The sequence below is a fragment of the Heptranchias perlo genome, chromosome 8 (assembly GCF_035084215.1).
Source record: "Heptranchias perlo isolate sHepPer1 chromosome 8, sHepPer1.hap1, whole genome shotgun sequence".
Classification (NCBI taxonomy): Eukaryota; Metazoa; Chordata; class Chondrichthyes; order Hexanchiformes; family Hexanchidae; genus Heptranchias; species Heptranchias perlo.
In genome coordinates, this window is record NC_090332.1 from 78,810,931 (window position 1) to 78,833,878 (window position 22,948).

General features: G+C 42.7%; 1 protein-coding gene across 5 annotated transcripts in view; it reads right to left on the reverse strand.

Annotated features, from left to right (window-relative positions):
• Positions 1-22,533, reverse strand: part of ralgapa2 (Ral GTPase activating protein catalytic subunit alpha 2) — a 483,733-nt gene extending 461,200 nt beyond the window's left edge. For all 5 annotated transcript variants that reach the window (XM_067989407.1, XM_067989404.1, XM_067989406.1 and 2 more), the window contains exon 1: positions 22,221-22,533. In XM_067989407.1, the coding sequence (XP_067845508.1) occupies positions 22,221-22,326 (106 nt within the window). In that variant the 5' untranslated portion in view covers positions 22,327-22,533. The remainder of the gene's footprint in view (positions 1-22,220) is intronic.
• Between the last annotated feature and the right edge of the window lie 415 nt (positions 22,534-22,948).

The window sequence follows — 22,948 nt, forward strand, 5'->3', positions numbered from 1 at the left end:
TGACTTCATGGGACTTCCTTTCATTGTCAACTGAATGGAGAGGCTCAATCAAGCAGCAGACTACAATTTACCATTGTAGGATTTACCAGCATCATTCTCTGCAAGCAATCTGTGCTCACAACTCCCACATTTAAACTTAACACTACCTTCCTTCCAAGAATGATGACACCACATTTTAGAGCAGGGGAAGAGGATGCATAAAACACCCGAATTCTTTATAGGATTAAGACGACTATCCATTTATAAAGCATGCCAGGGCTTGCTGTTTGTAAGCCCTGCCCGTTCCTCCACCCAGCTATGAAAACCCAAGGAATGCATTTATAGCCAGGAAAAAATGGTGGAACTGTTTTTTATACATATATAAAAAGAAAATCAAAATAACGGAAACCATTAACTTTTTAACCAGATCGAAGATACCTTCAATACAAAAAATGTTATATCCAAAGGGTAGTTTATTTATGCAAACTACACATGCAGATTTATTTATATGACTGTGGTATGTGAGGGGAGCAAATTAATTCTTTAAGGAAAACTTTATTTATAGAAATCAATTTTTTAAAAAAGCTTACTTCACTGTCTCTGAGCACATATCTATCATAACTTCTTTCCAAATCCTCAGTGGTCATATTCACTCATCCTCCACTTCCACACCCTAGCATTCCAGATTGCAACAGCATAACCTGACTCACCCTGAACAATGCTACAGGAGATATGTTAATGTACTTAAAACTTTAATCACTGATCAAGGACCTACTTATAATGGAAGATAATTAAACACAGATGTGGGCTAATATAAAAACAGAAAATGTTGGAAATACCCAGCAGGTCAGGCAGCATCTGTGGAGAGAGAAACAGAGTTCATGTTTCAAGTCAATGACTTTTCATTAGAACTACACACCTGCAATCCACTATCGTTGATACCATGCTATCTAAACTTGTTTCTCCATTGTATAGTTAATAATTCACTGCTGCCTCAGTCATCACTGAGGAAGTTCTTGGAACAGGGATTTCAGGAACCGAGGTAACCAGTCCAGCAATTGAGCCAGGATCAGTGAGAAAGGTCAGAAAAATCCAGAATTGCGAGGCAGGATGACAATTCTAACAGAAGGTCAGACATGTCCAGAGTCAGCATGAAAGGTTGGCACTGAGGAGAATGAAGAGGACTACTGGAGAGCAAAGAGGGCAACGGACTGTGACGAGGATGGAGAAATTGTAGAAAGCCAGGAGACGGATGCACAGGATCTAGGCTCACTGGAGTATTTCAGAGCCAAAACTTCTACAAATCAAAAAATGGAACTGTCCTGAAAAGGACACCTTATATGTGCTTACTCTCTTACATATACCATAAGATTGCCTTTAAAACCAACATTGACCTTATAAACCTATCTTTTAGTGAATGATGGCTCCACAAACACCAGTATTGGTTTCATGAGTTGATGCAATCATTGACAGGATCAGGGAGTAGCTTCAGCAGAGACTAGAGTTCAATATGATTTCAATAATAACTTGCATTTATATAGTAACTTTAACAGTGAAAAACATCCCAAGGTGCTTCACAGAAGCATAATGAGAAGAAAATCAAAACCAAGCCGTAGAAGGAGGTATTAGGAGGGGTGACAAAACCCACCTCATTGAGCAAGTGTTTAAAGAAGGCTCTTAAAGGAGGGGGAAGGAGGTGGAGAAGCTGAGGCGAATTTCTAAAATTAGGGACTAGACAGCTGAAGGCTCAGCCACCAATGGTAGGTCAAAGGGATTTAGCAACACACAGAAGGAACGCAAAGGTCTTGGAGGATTGTAGGGCTGAAGAAGGTTAAAGAGATACGAAAGGCAAGCCCATGAAGGGATTTGAACACAAGAATGAAAATTTTAAACAGGACGCAGTGAGGGATTAGGAGCCAATGTAGATGAGCGAGCAGAGGTGATGGATGAGTGTGACTTGGTGCAGGATAGGATACAGGCACCAGAGTTTTGGATGAGCTGAAGATTATGGACGGTGAAGGATGGGAGGCGGCCAGGTGAGCTTTGAAATTGTTGAGCCTGGAGGTGACAAAAGCATGGATGAGGGTTTCAGCAGTAAGTGGGCTGAAATAGTAAAGATGGGTGATGTTAGAGATGGAAATAGCTGGTCTTTGATGGGTATGATATGGGTTTGGAAACTCAGCTCAGGGTCAAATTAAATTACATAGAATTTTACACCACAGGAACAGGCCATTCGGCCCAAAAGGTCTATATATGCTCCACAGGAGCCTCCTCCCATCTTCCTTCATTTCACCCGAACAACATATTCTTCTATTCCTTTTTCCCTCGTGTATTTATCGAGCTTCCCCTTATATGCATCTATGCTAATCACCTCAACCACTCCATGGGGTAGCCAGTTCCACATTCTCACCATTCTCTGAATAAAGAAGTTTCTCCTGAATTCCTTATTGAATTTATTAGTGACTATCTTATATTTATGGCCCCAGTTTTGGACTCCCCACAAATGGAAACATCTTCTCTACTTATACTCTATCGAATACCTTCATAATTTTAAAGATTTTATTTTAAATCAGGTCACCTCTCAGTTTTCTCTTTTCCAGAGAAAAGAGCCCCTGTCTGTTCAGTCTTTCCTGATAGTTATAACTTCTCAGTTCTGGTATCATCCTTGTAAATCTTTTTTTCACTTTCTCCAGTGTTTCTATATTCTTTTTGTAATATGGATACCAGAACAGAGCACAGTACTCAAGTGTGGTCAAGCCTAGATTCTATATAAGTTCTCTTGAATTCTGTTCCTCTAGAAATGAAACTCAGTGCTTTGTTTGAAGTACAGGAGCATGCCCTGGGTCTTGCCCTCCCGTTACTGTTCCATTCCGAACACAGGAGCGTGCCCTGGGCTCTCTCCCTCCTTTATGGCTTTGTTAACCAGCGATGGTACTTTCAATGATTTGTGAATCCGTACCCCAGGACCCTTTGCGCCTCTGCTCCATTTAGACTCTTATTTTCCGAGGAGTAGGTGGCCTCCTTATTCCTCCTACCAAAATGTGGCACCTCACACTTATCTATATTGAAATTCATTTGCCATTTATATGCCCATTCTGCAGGTTTGTTAATTTTTTTTGTATTTTGTCGCAGTCTTCACTATACCCCCTGCCCTCAAATTTGGTGCCATTCGCAAATTTTGATATTGTACTTCCGTTTCCCCGAGTCCAAATCATTTATGTAAATGGTGAACAGTGGTACCAGTACCGATCCCTGAGGAATACCACTCCCAACCTTCCGCCAGTCCAAGTAGCTATCTTTAATCCCGACTCTGCTTTCTGTTTTGTAGCCAGTTTGCTATCCATTCTGCTACTTGTCCCAACTCCACATGCTCAGACCTTAGTCATGAGTCTACTATGCAGTACCTTATCGAAGGCCTTTTGAAAGTCCATGTATAGTACTTCCACTGCATTACCTTTGTCTATTCTTTCTGTTACTTCTTCGAAGAATTCAATAAGGTTGGTCAAGCATGACCTTCCCTTTTGAAATCCATGCTGACCATTCTTTATTTTCAGTTTCCAGATACTTTTCTGTTATATCTTTGAGTGAAGATTCCAATATCTTTCTGACCACCACATTAAGCTAACTGGTTTATAGTTCCCTGGATTTATTCTATCTCCCTTCTTGAATATAGGAATAACATTAGCTGTCCAAGTGTGTCTCTACCTCTGCTATCTCTTCCTTAGCGTCTTTGAGTATGCGTAGATGCAATCCATCTGGACCCTGTGTTTTATCCTCTCTAAACAGAACATCTAGGTTGCCAACAGTCTGCTTCAACCTGAGACAGTGGCCAGGGAGAGGGATGGAACCATTAGCAAGGGTGCAGAGTTTGTGGCAAGGGCTGAAGACATTGGCTTCGTTCTTCCCAATGTTTGACTAGAGGAAATTATGGCTCATCCAGTATTGGATGTCATACAGCAGTCTGACAGCACAGAGGCAGTGGAGAGATCGAGAGAGGTGGTAAAGAAGTAGAATTGGGTGTCATCGGGTACGGTAGCATAGTGGTTATGTTGCTGGACTAGCAATCCAGAGGCCTGGACTAATAATCCGGAGTCATGAATTCAAATCCCGCTACGGTAGCTGGGGAATTTAAATTCAATTAATTAATTAAATTCAATTAATGAAATAAAAAATCTGGAATTAAATACTAGTATCAGTAATGGTGGTCATGAAACTACCGGATTGTCGTAAAAACCCATGTGGTTCACTAATGTCCTTTATGGAAGGAAACCTGCCGTCCTTACCTGGTCTGGCCTATATGTGACTCCAGACCCACAGCAATGTGGTTGATTCTTAATTGCCCTCTGAAATGGCCAAACAAGCCACTCAGTTGTAAAATCTCGCTACGAAATGTCATAAGAAGAATAAAACTGGACGGACCACCCGGCATCGGACCACTAGGCACCGGACACGACAACGGCAAACCAAGCCCAGTCGACCGTGCAAAGTCCTCCTCACTAACATCTGGGGACTTGTGCCAAAATTGGGAGAGCTGTCCCACAGACGAGTCAAGCAACAGCCTGACATAGCCATACTCACAGAATCATACCTTTCAGCCAACGTCCCAGACTCTTCCATCACCATCCCTGGGTATGTCCTGTCCCACCGGCAGGAAAGACCCACCAGAGGTGGCGGTACAGTGATATACAGTCAGGAGGGAGTGGCCCTGGGAGTCCTCAACATTGACTCTGGACCCCATGAAATCTCATGGCATCAGGTCAAACATGGGCAAGGAAACCTCCTGCTGATTACCACCTACCGTCCTCCCTCAGCTGATGAATCAGTCCTCCTCCATGATGAGCACCACTTGGAGAAAGCACTGAGGGCAGCAAGGGCACAAAATGTACTCTGGGTGGGGGACTTCAATGTCCATCACCAAGAGTGGCTCGGCAGCACAACTACTGACCGAGCTGGCCGAGTCCTGAAGGACATAGCTGCCAGACTGGGCCTGCGGCAGGTGGTGAGCGAACCAACACGAGGGAAAAACTTACTTGACCTCGTCCTCACCAATCTACCTGTCGCAAATGCATCTGTCCACGACAGTATTGGTAGGAGTGACCACCGCACAGTCCTCGTGGAGATGACGTCCCGTCTTCACACTGAGGACACCATCCAACGTGTTGTGTGGCACTACGACCGTGCTAAATGGGATAGATTCAGAACAGATCTCGCAGCACAAAACTGGGCATCCATGAGGCACTGTGGGCCATCAGCAGCAGCAGAAGTGTATTCCAGCACAATCTGTAACCTCATGGCCCGGCATATTCCTCACTCTACCATTACCAACAAACCAGGGGATCAACCCTGGTTCAATGAGGAGTGTAGAAGAGCATGCCAGGAGCAGCACCAGGTAGACCTAAAAATGAGGTGCCAACCTGGTGAAGCTACAACTCAGGACTACATGCATGCTAAACAGCGGAAGCAACATGCTATAGACAGAGCTAAGCAATTCCACAACCAACGGATCAGATCAAAGCTCTGCAGTCCTGCCACATCCAGTCGTGAATGGTGTTCGACAATTAAGCAACGAATGGGAGGAGGAGGCTCTGCAAACATCCCCATCCTCAATAATGGCGGAGTCCAGTACGTGAGTGCAAAAGACAAGGCTGAAGCGTTTGCAACCATCTTCAGCCAGAAGTGCCGAGCGGATGATCCATCTCGGCCTCCTCCCGATATCCTCACCATCACAGAAGCCAGTCTTCAGCCAATTCGATTCACTCCACGTGATATCAAGAAACGGCTGAGTGCACTGGATACAGCAAAGGCTATGGGCCCCGACAACATCCCAGCTGTAGCACTGAAGACTTGTGCTCCAGAACTAGCTGCGCCTCTAGCCAAACTGTTCCAGTACAGCTACAACACTGGTATCTACCCGACAATGTGGAAAATTGCCCAGGTATGTCCTGTCCACAAAAAGCAGGACAAATCTAATCCAGCCAATTACCGCCCCATCAGTCTACTCTCAATCATCATCAAAGTGATGGAAGGTGTCATCCACAGTGATATCAAGCGGCACTTACTCACCAATGACCTGCTCATCGATGCTCAGTTTGGGTTCCACCAGGACCACTCGGCCCCAGACCTCATTACAGCCTTGGTCCAAACATGGACAAAAGAGCTGAATTCCAGAGGTGAGGTGAGAGTGACTGCCCTTGACATTAAGGCAGCATTTGACCGAGTGTGGCACCAAGGAGCCCTAGTAAAATTGAAGTCAATGGGAATCAGGGGGAAAACTCTCCAGTGGCTGGAGTCATACCTAGCACAAAGGAAGATGGTAGTGGTTGTTGGAGGCCAATCATCTCAACCCCAGGCATTGCTGCAGGAGTTCCTCAGGGCAGTGTCCTAGGCCCAACCATCTTCAGCTGCTTCATCAATGACCTTCCCTCCATCATAAGGTCAGAAATGGGGATGTTCGCTGATGATTGCACAGTGTTCAGTTCCATTCGCAACCCCTCAAATAATGAAGCAGTCCGAGCCCACATGCAGCAAGACCTGGACAACATCCGGGCTTGGGCTCATAAGTGGCAAGTAACATTTGCGCCAGACAAGTGCCAGGCAATGACCATCTCCAACAAGAGAGAGTCTAACCACCTCCCCTTGACATTCAACGGCATTACCATCGCCGAATCCCCCACCATCAACATCCTGGGGGTCACCATTGACCAGAAACTTAACTGGACCAGCCATATAAATACTGTGGCTACGAGAGCAGGTCAGAGACTGGGTATTCTGCGGCGAGTGACTCACCTCCTGACTCCCCAAAGCCTTTCCACCATCTACAAGGCACAAGTTAGGAGTGTGATGGAATACTCTCCACTTGCTTGGATGAGTGCAGCTCCAACAATACTCAAGAAGCTCGACACCATCCAGGACAAAGCAGCCCGCTTGATTGGCACCCCATCCACCACCGGCGCACAGTGGCTGCAGTGTGTACCATCCACAGGATGCACTGCAGCAACTCGCCAAGGCTTCTTCGACAGCTCCTCCCAAACCCGCAACCTCTGCCACCTCGAAGGACTAGAGCAGCAGGCACATAGGAACAACACCACCTGCAAGTTCCCCTCCAAGTCACACACCATCCCGACTTGGAAATATATCTCCGTTCCTTCATCGTCGCTGGGTCAAAATCCTTGAACTCCCTTCCTAACCGCACTGTGGGAGAACCGTCACCAGACGGACTGCAGCGGTTCAAGAAGGCGGCTCACCACCACTTTCTCAAGGGCAATTAGGGATGGGCAATAAATGCCAGTCTCGCCAGCGACGCCCACATCCCATGAACGAATAAAAAAAAATCAGCATATATGTGGAACCCAACCCCATGTCTTCAGATGATGTCAGCAAGGGGCAGCATGTAGATAAGGAAGAGGAGGGGGTCAAACGACAGATCTTGGGAGACTCCAGGGGTTTCAAATCCAAATGCAATTCACATTGTAAACCAGTACCATATCTGCTTGGTTTCATATGCCAGTACCAAATAAACTGCAAATCAAATCAGTCGAAGTAGTAGTCTTCAAATGACTAGCATAACAGACAAGTCAACTAATTTGTACATTCCCAAGCAAGGCAATGTATTGCAATATATTCCCCATTTTTTAAATTTACTTCCTTCAAAATGTATATTAAAAATGATTACAGTTTTCATGCTGGTGAACTATTACCCCTCAGAGTATAGAAGACTGAACATGCTTCAAGCATTCTTGCACACTCTCATTCCAGAGGTAATTGAGTTTACTACTAAAGTTTCAAAATTGTATATTTAATACACACAGGATTTAAGGTGTCAAAAGTAAACAACAACCTCATCAGTAATGGTGGTCTGGTATAGATGCCTCACGTGCTTTTTGAGTAGAATCTAAATTAAAGATCAGTATTGTATTTTTTTACATAAAAACATGTGAACAACCAGTATCATTTGGTCTGACCAAATTTTCCCCTTTACGTCTAACTGGAATGTAGCTTTTAATATAAGTTAATAATAAGACTGACCTGTGCATTTCACAGAATGCACCAACTCAATTGTTAAAACAGTTCCTTAACCTTTCTCCTCCCACCCCTACAAATCAACTGAGAACTTAGTGCAATGGCAATGGTAACTTCAGCAGACAATGTGTTACTTGTTGTTGAGTATCGCATAGAAAGAAACCTATTGTGACATTACATGTGACACATTTAGCATATTAAATTAAAGAAGAGCCCTGGAGGAAGATGAAGGTTACAGTATGCCACATTTAAAATTACAGCTCTACAAAGCATTTTGGTGGGGGGGGGGGTGGGGGGGGGTGGGGGGTGGGTTTGCTCTGATGTGTTTTTAAAGCCATAGCTCTTTATTCATTGTTCTCTGTTTCGGTCCAAATTTGACTAATGATTACATTCCAGCTACCTGCTCCTTTGCATTTTCAACCCAATATATGAAAATCTGTAAATTTATAAGAAGTTCATAGGTTGCAAGATAAAATTATTTCCATGTACCCAAGATGGTAAGTTCCCGCCACATCATACCACCCAGTTAAAAATTTCCAGGCAATCTCTAATCAAGGTCACTATGGGCATAAGCCGCTATGCTATATTTCAAGTGAACACAAGGTATTGTGAATGTTCTTTGCTGATATCTGCTTTAATCTGAAATGCTCACATGCCCTGTTGGCACCAGTCTACTCCAGATAAGAATGTACCATCCAAGGATGGATACAACTCTAAGCAAGCAGGATGCCTCCTGCTGATGTACATTTTTGTAACGTTTTTCCATTTTATGCAGACTTCTGTAGATTCCTTTCACTTTACTTAAAGACAGCATAAAATGGTAGACATACTACCTTGTAAGGATATACAATGAACAACAACTACCCAAACTAATTGGTTAACCAAGCAGGCTCGACCTCTCAGTGGGCCTGTGAGTATGATATTTTCAGTACACTGTACATCAGTTTTTGTGCTACTGCAATATCATTTAGTACATTAGAATTAATAGACAGTAATCCAAATGGAGCGTTTCCTGAACCGTTTGGGCAAAATGTAATTACAAAGCTGAGCAGGTCACTTCTTCCACAAAAGGTGGAATAAGAGTACAATGTATAAACACTCGAAAAAATAGCTTAAACCATTCAATGGAAAAAATGCTATGTTTAAACTATTAGAAACAAACTACTTCAGCAAAAATATTGTTCCTGCAACCATTATGCAGGCCTGTATCTTATATTTCCTCATGTTTTCCATACAGATTGGTATTTCAAACCTGCACGAGAGAGAGATTTTCCCTCCAAATTGAAATGGATATTTTCCTACTTCTCACCCCTGCTACTAATATTCAGAAAACCTTAATCCAACCATGTCCTTTATTGGTCCATTTCATTTGGAAATAATATTTTTATTTCCAAAAGAAATAAAATGGAGCACTCTGAGTCAGAAGGTTATGGGTTTAAGCTCCACTTTAGAGACGATGTGGAGATGCCGGTGATGGACTGGGGTGGACAAATGTAAGGAATCTTACAACACCAGGTTATAGTCCAACAGTTTTATTTGAAAAGCTTGTGATTTTCAAATAAAACTGTTGGACTACAACCTAGTGTTGTAAGATTCCTTACATTTGTCCACTTTCGAGACGTAAGCTCATTATCTAGGCTGACACTTCAGTGCATTACTGACAGAGTGCTTATTTGCTGGAGGTGTCGCCTTTCAGAGGAGATGTTAAACCGAGGTCCCGTCTACCCTCTCAGTTGGACATAAAAGGTTCCGTGGCACTATTCAAAGAAGAACATGATGTGGAGATGCCGGTGATGGACTGGGGTTGACAAATGTAAAGAATCTTACACCACCAGGTTATAGTCCAACAATTTTATTATAAAATTTTATAAATAAAATTGTTGGACTATAACCTGGTGTTGTAAGATTCTTTACAAAGAAGAACAGGGGAGTTCTCCTGGCCAATAATTATTCCTCAATCAACATCACTAAAACACATTATCTGGTCATTATCTCATTGCTGTTTGTGTGCAAACTGGCTGCCACTTTTTCCTACAACAGTGACTACACTTCAAAAGTACTTCATTGGCTGTCAAGCGTTTTGCGACAACGTACGGTCGTGAAAGGCGCTGTATAAATGCAAGTCCTTTCCTTTCTTTTATGCCATAAAGAGGAAAAGTTTTGAGAGGTTGCAAAACAACAGGGCACTGACTGGGCTAGATTTGAATTGCAACAACGAACCATCTAAGCAGCAGGTTTTTCATAAAGATTACTGTTGAGCTTTTTTTTTAAACCCAATTTTAAGCCTTGGGAAGTGTGAGAAGACAACAATTTTAAACAAGGTGGCCAAAATACTGAAAAAGTTGACTAATCCAAATTTCAAAAAAAGATGGTCTTAGATGTTTTGCCAAAATTTGAGGATCCCAAGTAATTATAAAATGACTTTGCGATGGTCATTTGGCAATGGATGGAAGTGGACAAAAAGGAAGACCACTCGGTATTTCATTCCCATCTGGGTGGAGAAGGAATAAGCTTCTAACAAAAAGCACACATGGAAAACAATGTCCTGATACTACAAAAATTCAACAGAAATATGCAGTACTCTGACATTTAGTTTTCTCCTATTTGCTACTGCAACTGTGTGTAAAATAATCATTGCACAAACTTTATTACCCAGCTCTCCCAATGCAAAGGGTACGCAGAGGGGCAAAAGGTTAAACAGAACTTTTGGCAGATAGAAGCACACAAGGGTTCAAAACCACCAAACAAAATTTTCAGAAATCACACTTCATTTTGGGACACCACACATAAAGTGGACTATTGTGTGACATTCCCCATCAATTAACTAAATTCTTGCGCCTCTCCTTATTAAAATATAAAGAAGCTAACATAAAAGAATGGAATGCTGAATCGAAAATTTCAAAGAAAAAAAATCTTGGCATCACATTTTTATTATGAAGCCACTTTTTGAATAGAAAATAATAGTTTGTGTAAATGGGAGCTGTGATGGTATGCTGTCTAGTCAATTTAAAATAAAGAGACAACAGACAAAATTAAAGCAACTTCTCTTTCCAGGAGATTTGAAGTTTCCTTCTTCAAATAAGCACTTTTTGTGTGGTCTTCTAACCCGCACTGTCATCTCTCATGATGCGGCTTATAACCACCACTATTGGGATGAAGAAGAAAATACACATTACATAAATCAGCTGACCCATTCAAGGAATTTGAATTTCTGTGTTCTTTTTCCCACTCCTCCAAGAATATAAGCCACAGCTGGCAAAATTGTAGGTTAGTTTTTAGATGCGAAGAAATGAAAAATGGCTACATAAAATTCTCCAATAAACTATTAGCATGCAAAGTTTAGAAACAGCATTTCTGATAACTGCTAACTTTCACCATAACATTACATACAAAACATCGAAAAACCCCAAGTCCACACAGATCGGTAATCCAAAGAGGGAAGAGCGGGAGAGAGAGAAACCTTGGATGCCCCAACCCAATTGCTGTGATGCCCACACCCTCAGAGAGGGGGAGAGAAAGCGCACACAGAGAGGGAGAGAGGGGGCTGGCAAGGGCAGAACAGAGAAAAAGGAACCAAAGAGAGACAGACAGGGTACTATATTGGCCATTTTCCAGTCCTCCAGCATACAAAACATGGGGTCGAAAGCTCAGCTCAGGATTAAATAGAACACCGAGGCTGCAAACAATCTGCTTCAACCTGAGACAATGGTCACAGAGTGCAATACTGACCCTCATCTTATATCACATTAGAGTTCTTTTGGGGGGAAAGAGGCGATTTGAGCAGGTAAAAAAAGGTCACCTTATGCACAGATATATAGATATAGATATATATATATATATATGTACTTGCATTGTCAAAACCAAAGTATGTACATGATGCGGTTTCCAGAATTTAAAATAAAGTGCAGTATTTTCATAATATTCCCAAACCCATAAAGCAAAGTAAGTTTTAGGCAAAATGAGCCCAACAAAAAGCTGGAATTATTATGCACCAAAAAAAGAGTGAACCAAAAAGATGAACCAAAAACATACTCAATAAACTAGAAATACCCACAGAACTTTAAACTCTCCCGTGCTGATGGCACCAAGTCATACTGGGGCATTGTTCCCATAGGCACCGCAGCTCTCTGGAACGTTGTACATAGGGTCATTCTTCATGTAAGGGCCTCGATGTTGGCAAGCTATTTGACTGTCCAGTGGGACATCACACCCACGTCCAATCTTGTCAATATCATATCAATACACGTGCACTTTCCATGCTCTGACAGCAATCAAGAATACTGAACAATATTTCCCCTCAGTAATCCAGACACACAAAGGCCAATCCCTCCATTGCCCAGCTGAACTCAAGTAACTTAGCACATATCAGAACTGAATGGGAGACCTTTGTGGTCTGTATTTGTACCATACCAGGCAATGTATTTACTCGCTAGGTGAAATACCCATATTGTTGATATAAAAGTTTATTGACATTGTTCAAAATGAAGGTCATGAAGAAGCAAATAGCATAGATGCATTTAAGGATACACTGGATAAGCACATGAAGGAGAAAGGAATACAGGAGTATCCTGATAGGGTTGGACGAAGAGGCTCATGTGGAGAATAAATGCTGGCAGAGACCAGTTGGGCCGAATGGCCTGTAGTTTCGATGCAACTCGATGAAATACACTGAGTTGCATCTCAATATGCAACGGTATTTCACAATTTCTGGGGAAAAAAATTCACAAAATATATCTGTGTTTGCATTAAGAGTGAATTTTTCAAGCCATTAGAAAGTAAGTCAGAGCTACAAATAGGAGCTTCCCATTATAGTACATTTAGTAACATATTCACTATCTGTGGAATTTCAATCTACTGCGGTCCTGAAGGCACAATCTCGGACCATAAAAAGCAACAAAGAGAATGATGCAATTAATTCATTTAAGGTTGTTGAAAAGCCATTGTCAGATCCCATCTGGAGTACTGCATTCGATTTTGGGCACCAAACCTCAGAAAAAATATACTGATCTTGGAAGGGGTACAGCTGATTCACCAGAATGATACCAGGGCTTAAAAGGTTAAATTATGAGGACACGCTGCATGAACTTGATTTGTATTCCCTTCGGTTTAGATGGTTGAGGGGTGATCTAATTGAGGTCTTTAAAATGATAAAGGTATTCGATAGGGTAAAGGAGATCGGGAACTCTATCCCCCAAAAGGCTGTGGATGCTGGGTCAATTGAGATTGATATATTTTTGTTAGGTAAGGGTATCAAAGGATTATGGAGCAAAGGTGGGTAAATGGAGTTGAGGTACAAATCAACCATTATACAATTGAATGGTGGAACAGGCTCGAGGGGCTGCATGACCTTCTCCTGGTCTTATGTTCCTAAAACATTTAAGATAAAGGAAGTTACATAATGATTGCAATTAAATACCTTATAAGGGAATCCACTGGTGGCTGGGGCAATATTATTTGCCAAAATTGGTAATAATTGAAACAGCTGACGAGACATCACCTCTCACAGACAAACTGGACACTAAGATGACACTTAACATCCTCATTTTACAAAGTAATCCAATACTTGATCATCCTGGGATCCTTGATGGTGAATGCCAATTTTAAGTCTGATCAATCATCTTTGTAATAATAAAATGACAAGTTTGAGTTGGCAAACACATAGCTCCATAATAAATTTCCTTGCCTCTAAGCAAAGAGGAAGGAATTAGCCATTTATCTCAAAAGCCCAACGTACAGTGTACTCCAAGGCCAAAATAATACTTTCTTTCCCCTAAAAAAGCACAAACTAAACACTTTTTTATAATTAGTGAAAATAATTTGTTACAATATCTGCCTCTATCAGCTTCTGAATTATAACGTAAGATTTTCTAATTTAAAAAAAAATCGACCTGTAATGCTGGCTGAATAATGGTAATCATGTTAAGTGGGTTAGAAGCTGACTTTCTGCAATGCCTGAGAGAGAATGTGAGGGCTAAATGGAAAGGTAGATAAAAGAGAGAGCGAGAAGGGAGAGAGAGTAGAGAAAGAGGGAGATCAAAAAGAGGAAGGAGGGTAAAAAGAGAGAAAAGAATGCGAACAGAGTAAAAGAACCTGGTTTCAGAAGAAAGAGGATGTGTGAGTAAAGGAGGGGAAGGATTGAGGAAAAGGAGATTGGGAGGCTTACACTGCCTTACTTTATCGTATATGGAAATCTCATTTTTTAATGTATGGGGCTTGCATTATTACATAATCATATGTGGCACAATCACTGATTTTGGCACATGTCTCAGCACCAGCTCCAACAGTTTGGAAACTCCTGCCATAAGGACTGTACTACATGCACACACATTTAAACAAAGTTTTGCAGAAATCTTTAAGAAACTGCATGACTGAAATCCTTAAAGGAAAAGAGGCTCCAGAAGATAAAAAGTGATTAAACTGTTTTCACACTCAAAGCAAACAAACCGTCAAAGCTGTGACAACCATTAGCTAAATGCATACACATCATTAAATCAAGTCATTATATAACCGCATTTCCTTTTTAGCTGTCAACATGTTTACAGCCTCCACAATTCCTATGACATAACACATTCTTTATGACAAACTGCTGAACAACAATACCCCCTATACCAGGAAAGAAATGCAAATTAGCTTCTGGCAGTTCGAAACAACTTTCTATACTACATACAAAATAGAATACCTCATTTTTTCCAATCAATTTAGAAAATTAAGTTATTAATGTGTATCCAGGGCTAACTGGATTTTGGTCCAAAGAACTTTAAGCATTTGAAAAGCCCCCCCCATCCTGCTTAATTCACTTTTCCTGTCACTATTCAAAATCTTATATCCTCAATCTTTCTTTCCCTTGCAGCCCCTAAACAAACAATATTGTGCCAAAAGTAATCTCAATTCTGGATTAGGGCATTAATCTGAGAACATACAAAACAATCCATTACAATCAGCATAGGTATTATCATGATGCCTTTTCAAGTTGATGAACGAAGGTCATTTAACATATTGTACTGTAAGACCCATTGTGAGGTAGGAGACAGAGAATAGGGATAAAGGAATGCACTTTTATTGCCAGAATGTGACATGTGGTCTTGTAATGACTTGGATGAATAAATAGAGTTGTATATCCAAGTTTGCAGATGACACTAAGTTAGAAGACACGGTAAGTTGTGTACATGGGAGCAGGAAGTTACAAGGGGACACAGACAGATTAAGTGAGTGGCATAACTGTGGCAGATGGAGTTCAACGTGGGGAACATATCATAGAATCATACAGCAAAGGAGGCAGCAATTTGGCACATTGTGCCTGTGACGGCTCTTTGAAAGAGTTATGTAATTAGTCCCACTTCCCTGCTCTTTCCCCGTAGCTCTGCAAATATTTCCTTTTTAAGTATATATCCACTTCCCCTTTGAAAGTTATTACTGAATCCGCTTTCACCACCCTTTCAGGCAATGCATTCCAGATAATAACAACTCCCGGTGTAAAAAAAATTCTCCTCATCTTCCCTTGGATATTTTTACTAATTATCTTGTATCTATGTCCCTTGGTTACTGACCCTACTGCTAGTGGAAACAGTTTCTCCCTATCTACTCTATCAAAACCCCTCATAATTTTGAATATCTCTACTAACTCTCCCCTTAACCTTCTTTGCTCTAAGGACAACAATCCCAACAATCCAATCTAGCCTCTCCACATAACTGAATTCCCTCATCCTTGGTACAATTCTCTACACCCTCTCCAAAGCCCTGCCATCCTTTCTAAAGTGTAGTGCCCAGAATTGGACACAATACGCTAGCTGAGGTCTAACTAGTGATTTATAAAGGTTTACCATCACTTCTTTGCTTTTGTACTCTATGCCTCTATTTATAATGTGGAGATGCCGGTGATGGACTGGGGTTGACAATTGTAAACAATTTTACAACACCAAGTTATAGTCCAACAATTTTATATGAAATTCACAAGCTTTTGGAGGCTTCCTCCTTCCTCAGGTGAATGCGGAAATGAAATCCTCGAACCCTTCGCATTTATAAATCACAGAACAATACCTGGTGATTACAGATAGTCTTTCCAACTGCCCGTTGCCAAGGCAATCACAGTGTGCAGACAGAGAGATGTTACCTACAAGGCCACCGAATATACAAACAACCAAAAAAAAAAGAAAGAGAGAGAGAGAGAGAGAGAGAGAGGCAGAAACATAGAAACATCCGGAAGGAAGAGAAAGACAGCAAATGACCCGTTATATTAAAAACAGATAACATTTGTTCGCTGGTGGGGTTACGTGTAGCGTGACATGAACCCAAGATCCCGGTTGAGGCCGTCCTCATGGGTGCGGAACTTGGCTATCAATTTCTGCTCGACGATTTTGCGTTGTCGTGTGTCTCGAAGGCCGCCTTGGAGTATGCTTACCCGAAGGTCGGTGGCTGAATGTCCTTGACTGCTGAAGTGTTCCCCAACTGGGAGGGAACCCTCCTGTCTGGCGATTGTTGCGCGGTGTCCGTTCATCCGTTGTCGCAGCGTCTGCATGGTCTCGCCAAGCCAAGGATCCCATATGCTATTTTAAAAGCTTTATCAACTTGTCTGCCACCTTCAAAGATTTATGTATGTGAACCCCCAGGTCTCTTTGTTCCTGCACCCCCTTTACAATTGTATCATTTAGTGTACACTGCCTCTCCTCATTTTTCATCACACACATTACCTCAAAATGTGAGGCAATCCACTTTGGATCCAATAAAGACAAATCGGATTTTTTTTAATGGCGAGAGACTAGAAACTGTGGAGCAGCAAAGGGATTTGGGTGTCCAGGTATACAAATCAATAAAAGCTAGTGGATAGGTACAAATAGTAATCAAAAAGGCTAATGGAATGTTGGCCTTTATCTCAAGGGGGTTGGAATACAATGAGGAGGAAGTTGTGCCTCAGTTGTACAGAGCCTTGGTCAGGCCCCATCTGGAATACTGCGTTCAGTTTTGGGCACCACACCTCAGGAAAGATATATTGGCCTTGGAGGAGATACAGCGCAGATTCACAAGAATAATACAGGGGCTAAAAGGTTTAAATTATGAGGACAGGTTGCATAAACTTGAGTTTAGAAAGTTGAGGAGTAATCTAATTAAGGTGGTTAAAATGATGAAAGGATCCGATAGGGTAGATACAGTGAAGCTATTTCCTCGAGGAATCCAGAACAAGGGGGCACAATTTTAAAATTAGAGCTGGGTCTTTCAGGATTAAAATCAGGAAGCACTTTTTCACACAATGGATAGTGGAAATGTGGACATTTCTCCCCCAAAAGGCTGTGGATGCTGGGGGTCAATTGAAATTTTCAAGACTGAGATCAACAAATTTTTATTATACGAGGGTATCAAGAGATACAGATCAAAGGCGGGTCAATGGAGTCAAGCTACAGATCAGCCATGATCTAACTGAATGGCAGAACAGGTTCGAGGTGATGAATGGCCTACTCCTGTCCCTATAAAGTTATGCATTACCTATCTAGAATAATGTATTATATTTTCTATGTATGTTGCACACTCCTTATTTGGGCATCATTATTCTGTCATGCTCGTCAGGTAAGGTGTTAAAACCTGCTACCGTAATGACAATAGACGGTACAACCTATGACTGGTCAACACCGAATACCGGGCGGCAGTTAAGTAACCTGGCCAACTCCAGAAAGCGCCAAAGGCTCCGGTGATTTGAGTGCCTGGAGGAAAGGAGTGAGAGCCGTGATGGAGGAAGTGCAATGAAAAGGCGGAGGAGCTAATCCTTGAATTAGCAAATGGCAGTCATGTAGTAGATAAAAGTCAACGGAAAAGCAACCATGGTCAGTCTAAAATAAAACACCAGGAACAGGAGCAAAGAACAGAAGTGCCGAGTGGATGATCCATCTCGGCCTCTTCCCGAAATCCCCACCATCACAGAAGCCAGTCTTCAGCCAATTCGATTCACTCCACGTGATATCAAGAAACGGCTAAGAGCACTGGATAAAGCAAAGGCTATGGACCCCGACAACATCCCAGCTGTAGTGCTGAAGACTTGTGCTCCAGAACTAGCTGCCCCTCTAGCCAAGCTGTTCCAGTACAGCTACAACACTGGCATCTACCCGACAATGTGGAAAATTGCCCAGGTATGTCCTGTCCACAAAAAGCAGGACAAATCCAATCCGGCCAATTACCACCCCATCAGTCTACTCACAATCATCAGCAAAGTGATGGAAGGTGTCATCAACAATGCTATCAAGCGGCACTTACTCACCAATAACCTGCTCACCGATGCTCAGTTTGGGTTCCGCCAGGACCACTCGGCTCCAGACCTCATTACAGCCTTGGTCCAAACATGGACAAAAGAGCTGAATTCCAGAGGTGAGGTGAGAGTGACTGCCCTTGACATCAAGGCAGCATTTGACAGGGTGTGGCACCAAGGAGCCCTAGTAAAATTGAAGTCAATGGGAATCAGGGGGAAAACTCTGCAGTGGCTGGAGTTATACCTAGCACAAAGGAAGATGGTAGTGGTTGTTGGAGGCCAATCATCTCAGCCCCTGGGCATTGCTGCAGGAGTTCCTCAGGGCAGTGTCCTAGGCCCAACCATCTTCAGCTGCTTCATCAATGACCTTCCCTCCATCATAAGGACAGAAATGGGGATGTTCGCTGATGATTGCAGAGTGTTCAGTTCCATTCGCAACCCCTCAAATAATGAAGCAGTCCGAGCCCGCATGCAGCAAGACCTGGACAACATCCAGGCTTGGGCCGATAAGTGGCAAGTAACATTCGCGCCAGATAAGTGCCAGGCAATGACCATCTCCAACAAGAGAGAGTCTAACCACCTCCCCTTGACATTCAACGGCATTACCATCGCCGAATCCCCCACCATCAACATCCTGGGGGTCACCATTGACCAGAAACTTAACTGGACCAGCCATATAAATACTGTGGCTACGAGAGCAGGTCAGAGGCTGGGTATTCCTCGGCGAGTGACTCACCTCCTGACTTCCCAAAGCCTTTCCACCATCTACAAGGCACAAGTCAGGAGTGTGATGGAATACTCTCCACTTGCTTGGATGAGTACAGCTCCAACAACACTCAAGAAGCTCGTCACCATCCAAGATAAAGCAGCCCGCTTGATTGGCACCCCATCCACCACCCTAAACATTCACTCCCTTCACCACCGGCGCACTGTGGCTGCAGTGTGCACCATCCACAGGATGCACTGCAGCAACTCGCCAAGGCTTCTTCAACAGCACCTCCCAAACCCGCGACCTCTACCACCTAGAAGGACAAGAGCAGCAGGCACATGGAGGGGAATGTGCAGGTGGTGTTGTTCCCAAGTCACACACCATCCCGACTTGGAAATATATCGTCGTTCCTTCATCGTCGCTGGGTCAAAATCCTGGAACTCCCTTCCTAACAGCACAGTGGGAGAACCGAGAAACGTCACCACACGGACTGCAGCGGTTCAAGAAGGCGGCTCACCACCACCTTCTCAAGGGCAATTAGGGATGGGCAATAAATGCCGGCCTCGCCAGCGACGCCCACATCCCATGAACGAATAAAAAAAGTCACTGGGGCTCAACGATAGTCGACCAATGATGATGATTCAGTCATGCATCTCGTTGGCCTCGCAATCGGATTTTCCCTATTATAAAGCTGTCTGTCATGCAAGCAGCCTGCAGCTGTGCACTTCTACCAGTAAATGGGGCTTCATAAATTCCAGAAGCTGTAGGTCCCCATAAATACACCTACAGCATCACTCATGCACTCAGAAATTAATGTTATTCTGATTTTCTGTGGGCAATGCCTTAGGTAATCAACTTGTGTTCTAAATAGGCAGAACTCAATCGAAAACCAGAGAAAATTTTTACTTTTGAGATGCAAATAACTGCAGTAAAGAAGATTTCTCCAAAGTTCTGAACTCACAACATGCCATATTTTAATATCAAGTCTAGAAGTACATACACTTTTGGTTGGCGGGGGGGGGCGGGTGGCGCAGGGGTAGTGGGAGTGGTGAAACTGGGTGAATCAGTGAATTATAGCACTGGACTTTCATCTCCAGGACCTGAATTCAAATCTAACCCCAAATGATGGAATGAAAATCTCCTTTAGTTGGCTGTACAGGTCCTATGCAAAATGACTTTTGGGAACTCTGAATCCAGTTGTTAATGAGTTTGGCATCCAGCATAAAACTGCTCCTATTTAGGCACAAATTGACAATATCACTCAGAAAGGCCATAAGATACCTGGAAAAATTCACAGCGGTGCAGCTCAGGTGCTCAAGGTTTGAGCACCCGAGCCACATTGTGACAGCATTGTTATCTAACCATGATGACATGACCCAGGAGTTTGTTGCTGACACCAGGTGCCCAAAATGGATTGTTCTCCTCCTCAGCGTCACCATCCCTTACTTTAATACGCACAAAATTCACCCAAAAAAAAGTTATTAAGTTTTGTTTACTAAGTAGAGTTGTGTAAACATTGCATCACACTGCATTTCACCATGAGGATGTGCCACAAGTTAATATAACATTAGAACACCAACAGTCAGACAGATGGCTCTTGAACAAAATCTCACTCAAGCAGCAAGACTGTTTGTAAAACATTTTATACAGTCTGCAAATCAGAAGAGCTATCTGGGGAATTCTAGACCAATCATTCTTCAAACAACATGGATATAGAAATTTAGGCTCTTCACCACAACCAGAGCAGAAGCTGTGTAATCCATATTGATTGCCATAATTAATTACAATCAGAAATGTAGATACTACCACCAATCAAGTACACCCATCAAGGTCTCGGCTCAGTACAGTGCACTTATGCAACATCTGCCTCAATTAACATTACTTTAACTTCAGTTGTGCCTCAGGTGTAGAGAAACTTTGTAGAAGTAAGAACCACAAATAAATCCAAATAATCAAAAAAGACATCTCAGTCTCTTCATTACCAAAGAAATACAGCTGTCTAAAACTTACAAAAGTACAATATCAAATAATCTATAACACCTATTGCAAATTCACAACAACTTTATATTTCAAATTAATTATTCCAAACCTTATTGTAGCAATTCAGTACACATAAGAAATCGCAGAACATCCAGGAGTCTGTATACACTACGTTTAATACACAATATAACTTCGTTCACATTTCATAGATTTTCAAATTTTGCTTTGAACACATTGCGATTATTGACACATTCTCAGGAACCCGGTCCTAACTCCCAATACAATGTCAACTATCCAAAAGAAAGTGGGGCTATTAATGCAGAAACCACTATTAGTTTCCAGCAAAAGATATGTTATGCTAGTAAGTCAACAAGTACAAAAAAATAATTAATTTCAAACTACACTCGTGGCACGGACAGAAATCAGGTTATCTTGCAGATCCCAGCTTAGCTTTTGTGCTTTAGATGAGAGAAGAAAACTTGTACATGCAGCACAATAGACTACCCCCTTGACTGAATTATATATATTTTATACTAAAAATTCAAATCAACAGCACATACACATGGATGCAGAACCTATCTTAACCAGATACTTATGATTGAAAACTCTCATTGTTCCTTTCAAGTTACAATACAAATCAGGCCTTTGTTGATAGATAATGTCATGCATATTGTACGAATATCATAACAAACTGTACCAAGAAACTGGAGTTCATTTAATGACGGCCATTACAATTGAGCTTCACAACTGTTCCACAACCGAAAGCATCAATTCAATCAATAGCAATTTTCAGTTCTAAAATACAACAAATTTGACATGAGGTAAGAAACCGTCTATAGAAATCAAGTACCAAAGCCAGAGAAAATTTAGAGCTTATCCCAACCATATAAAAATGTGACAGCTCCAGACAATTGTACGTATATATCAATGCATGTGTCCTACACTATCGCCTTCAGCAAAATTTACCATCGTACAAAAAAATACTTTAATTAAACAACTCTATGGTATGTATGTGTGTTTGTGGGGGGGGGGGGGGTTGAATTGCATCCACCGCCACATTTCTCTGATTCTTTTGACAGGAAGTGCAAGCCAATCTCGCCCGCGCATGCGCGCCTGCCACTAGCTTGGTCCGGTTATTCGGATGCCCTTACACACGTACTGAGGTTGGAAGAGCTACCGGGGGTGAAATTTAAAAAAAAAGAGGCCATAAACCCCCCTCCCCCTCAACTGCCCGCCGCCGACCATGGGGATGCTGGTGCTGCACCTCATCCTCCCCTCACGCCTGTCCGCCTGCTCACTCACCTAGCAGAGCCCTCAGGTGCTTGAGGCGGGTCAGCACATCCTTCTTTGGGTCCAGAACTTTCTGTGTAGATTTCTTGACGTCTCCATGAGCCTTTCTGGAAAACATTCCGTTTCGCGAGCGGCGAGAAGCGTTCTTTTTATTAAGATCTTGCCCGTTGTTCTTTGAGTCGCTCTCAAGCCACCAGATGCATCTCCTCTATTTCTTGTTTGTCCTCTCCGCCGCGCCTCGCTCACTGACACCGCGCTCTGCTCCGTCCTCTGGGTGTAAACACGGAACTCGCCGCCATACGCCCACCGTCATCGAACCCGCCCCCCTCCTCCTCCCCCTCCCCCCTCCTCCTCTCGCGCCGCCGCGCTTACGTCAGACGCCGTGCGTGGAGGCGGGACCAAGAACCGCGTGGTCTTTCCAGCGGTTCATTCTGCCCGGAGTGACGATGTGGAACTCTTGGTGCATCACAACTTTAAACATAAACACAGCTGCACTGATGAACGGATTTGCGATCTATCTCACTCTTTGTGTGGTCATGAGTTTAGAAGGTCTGAAGTTAGAAGGTTGTGGGTTCAAGCCCCACTCCAGCGACTTGAGCACATAATGCAGACTGGCACTTCTGAAGAAGGGGGGGGGGTCGAGGGGTTGGTATCCAGCTGGTGGGTTACAATGAGAAAAGCAGCCAGTGAGGATGAAGGAAAGGGAATAAATTCAAGGAACTGTGGGACTATCCTCAAAA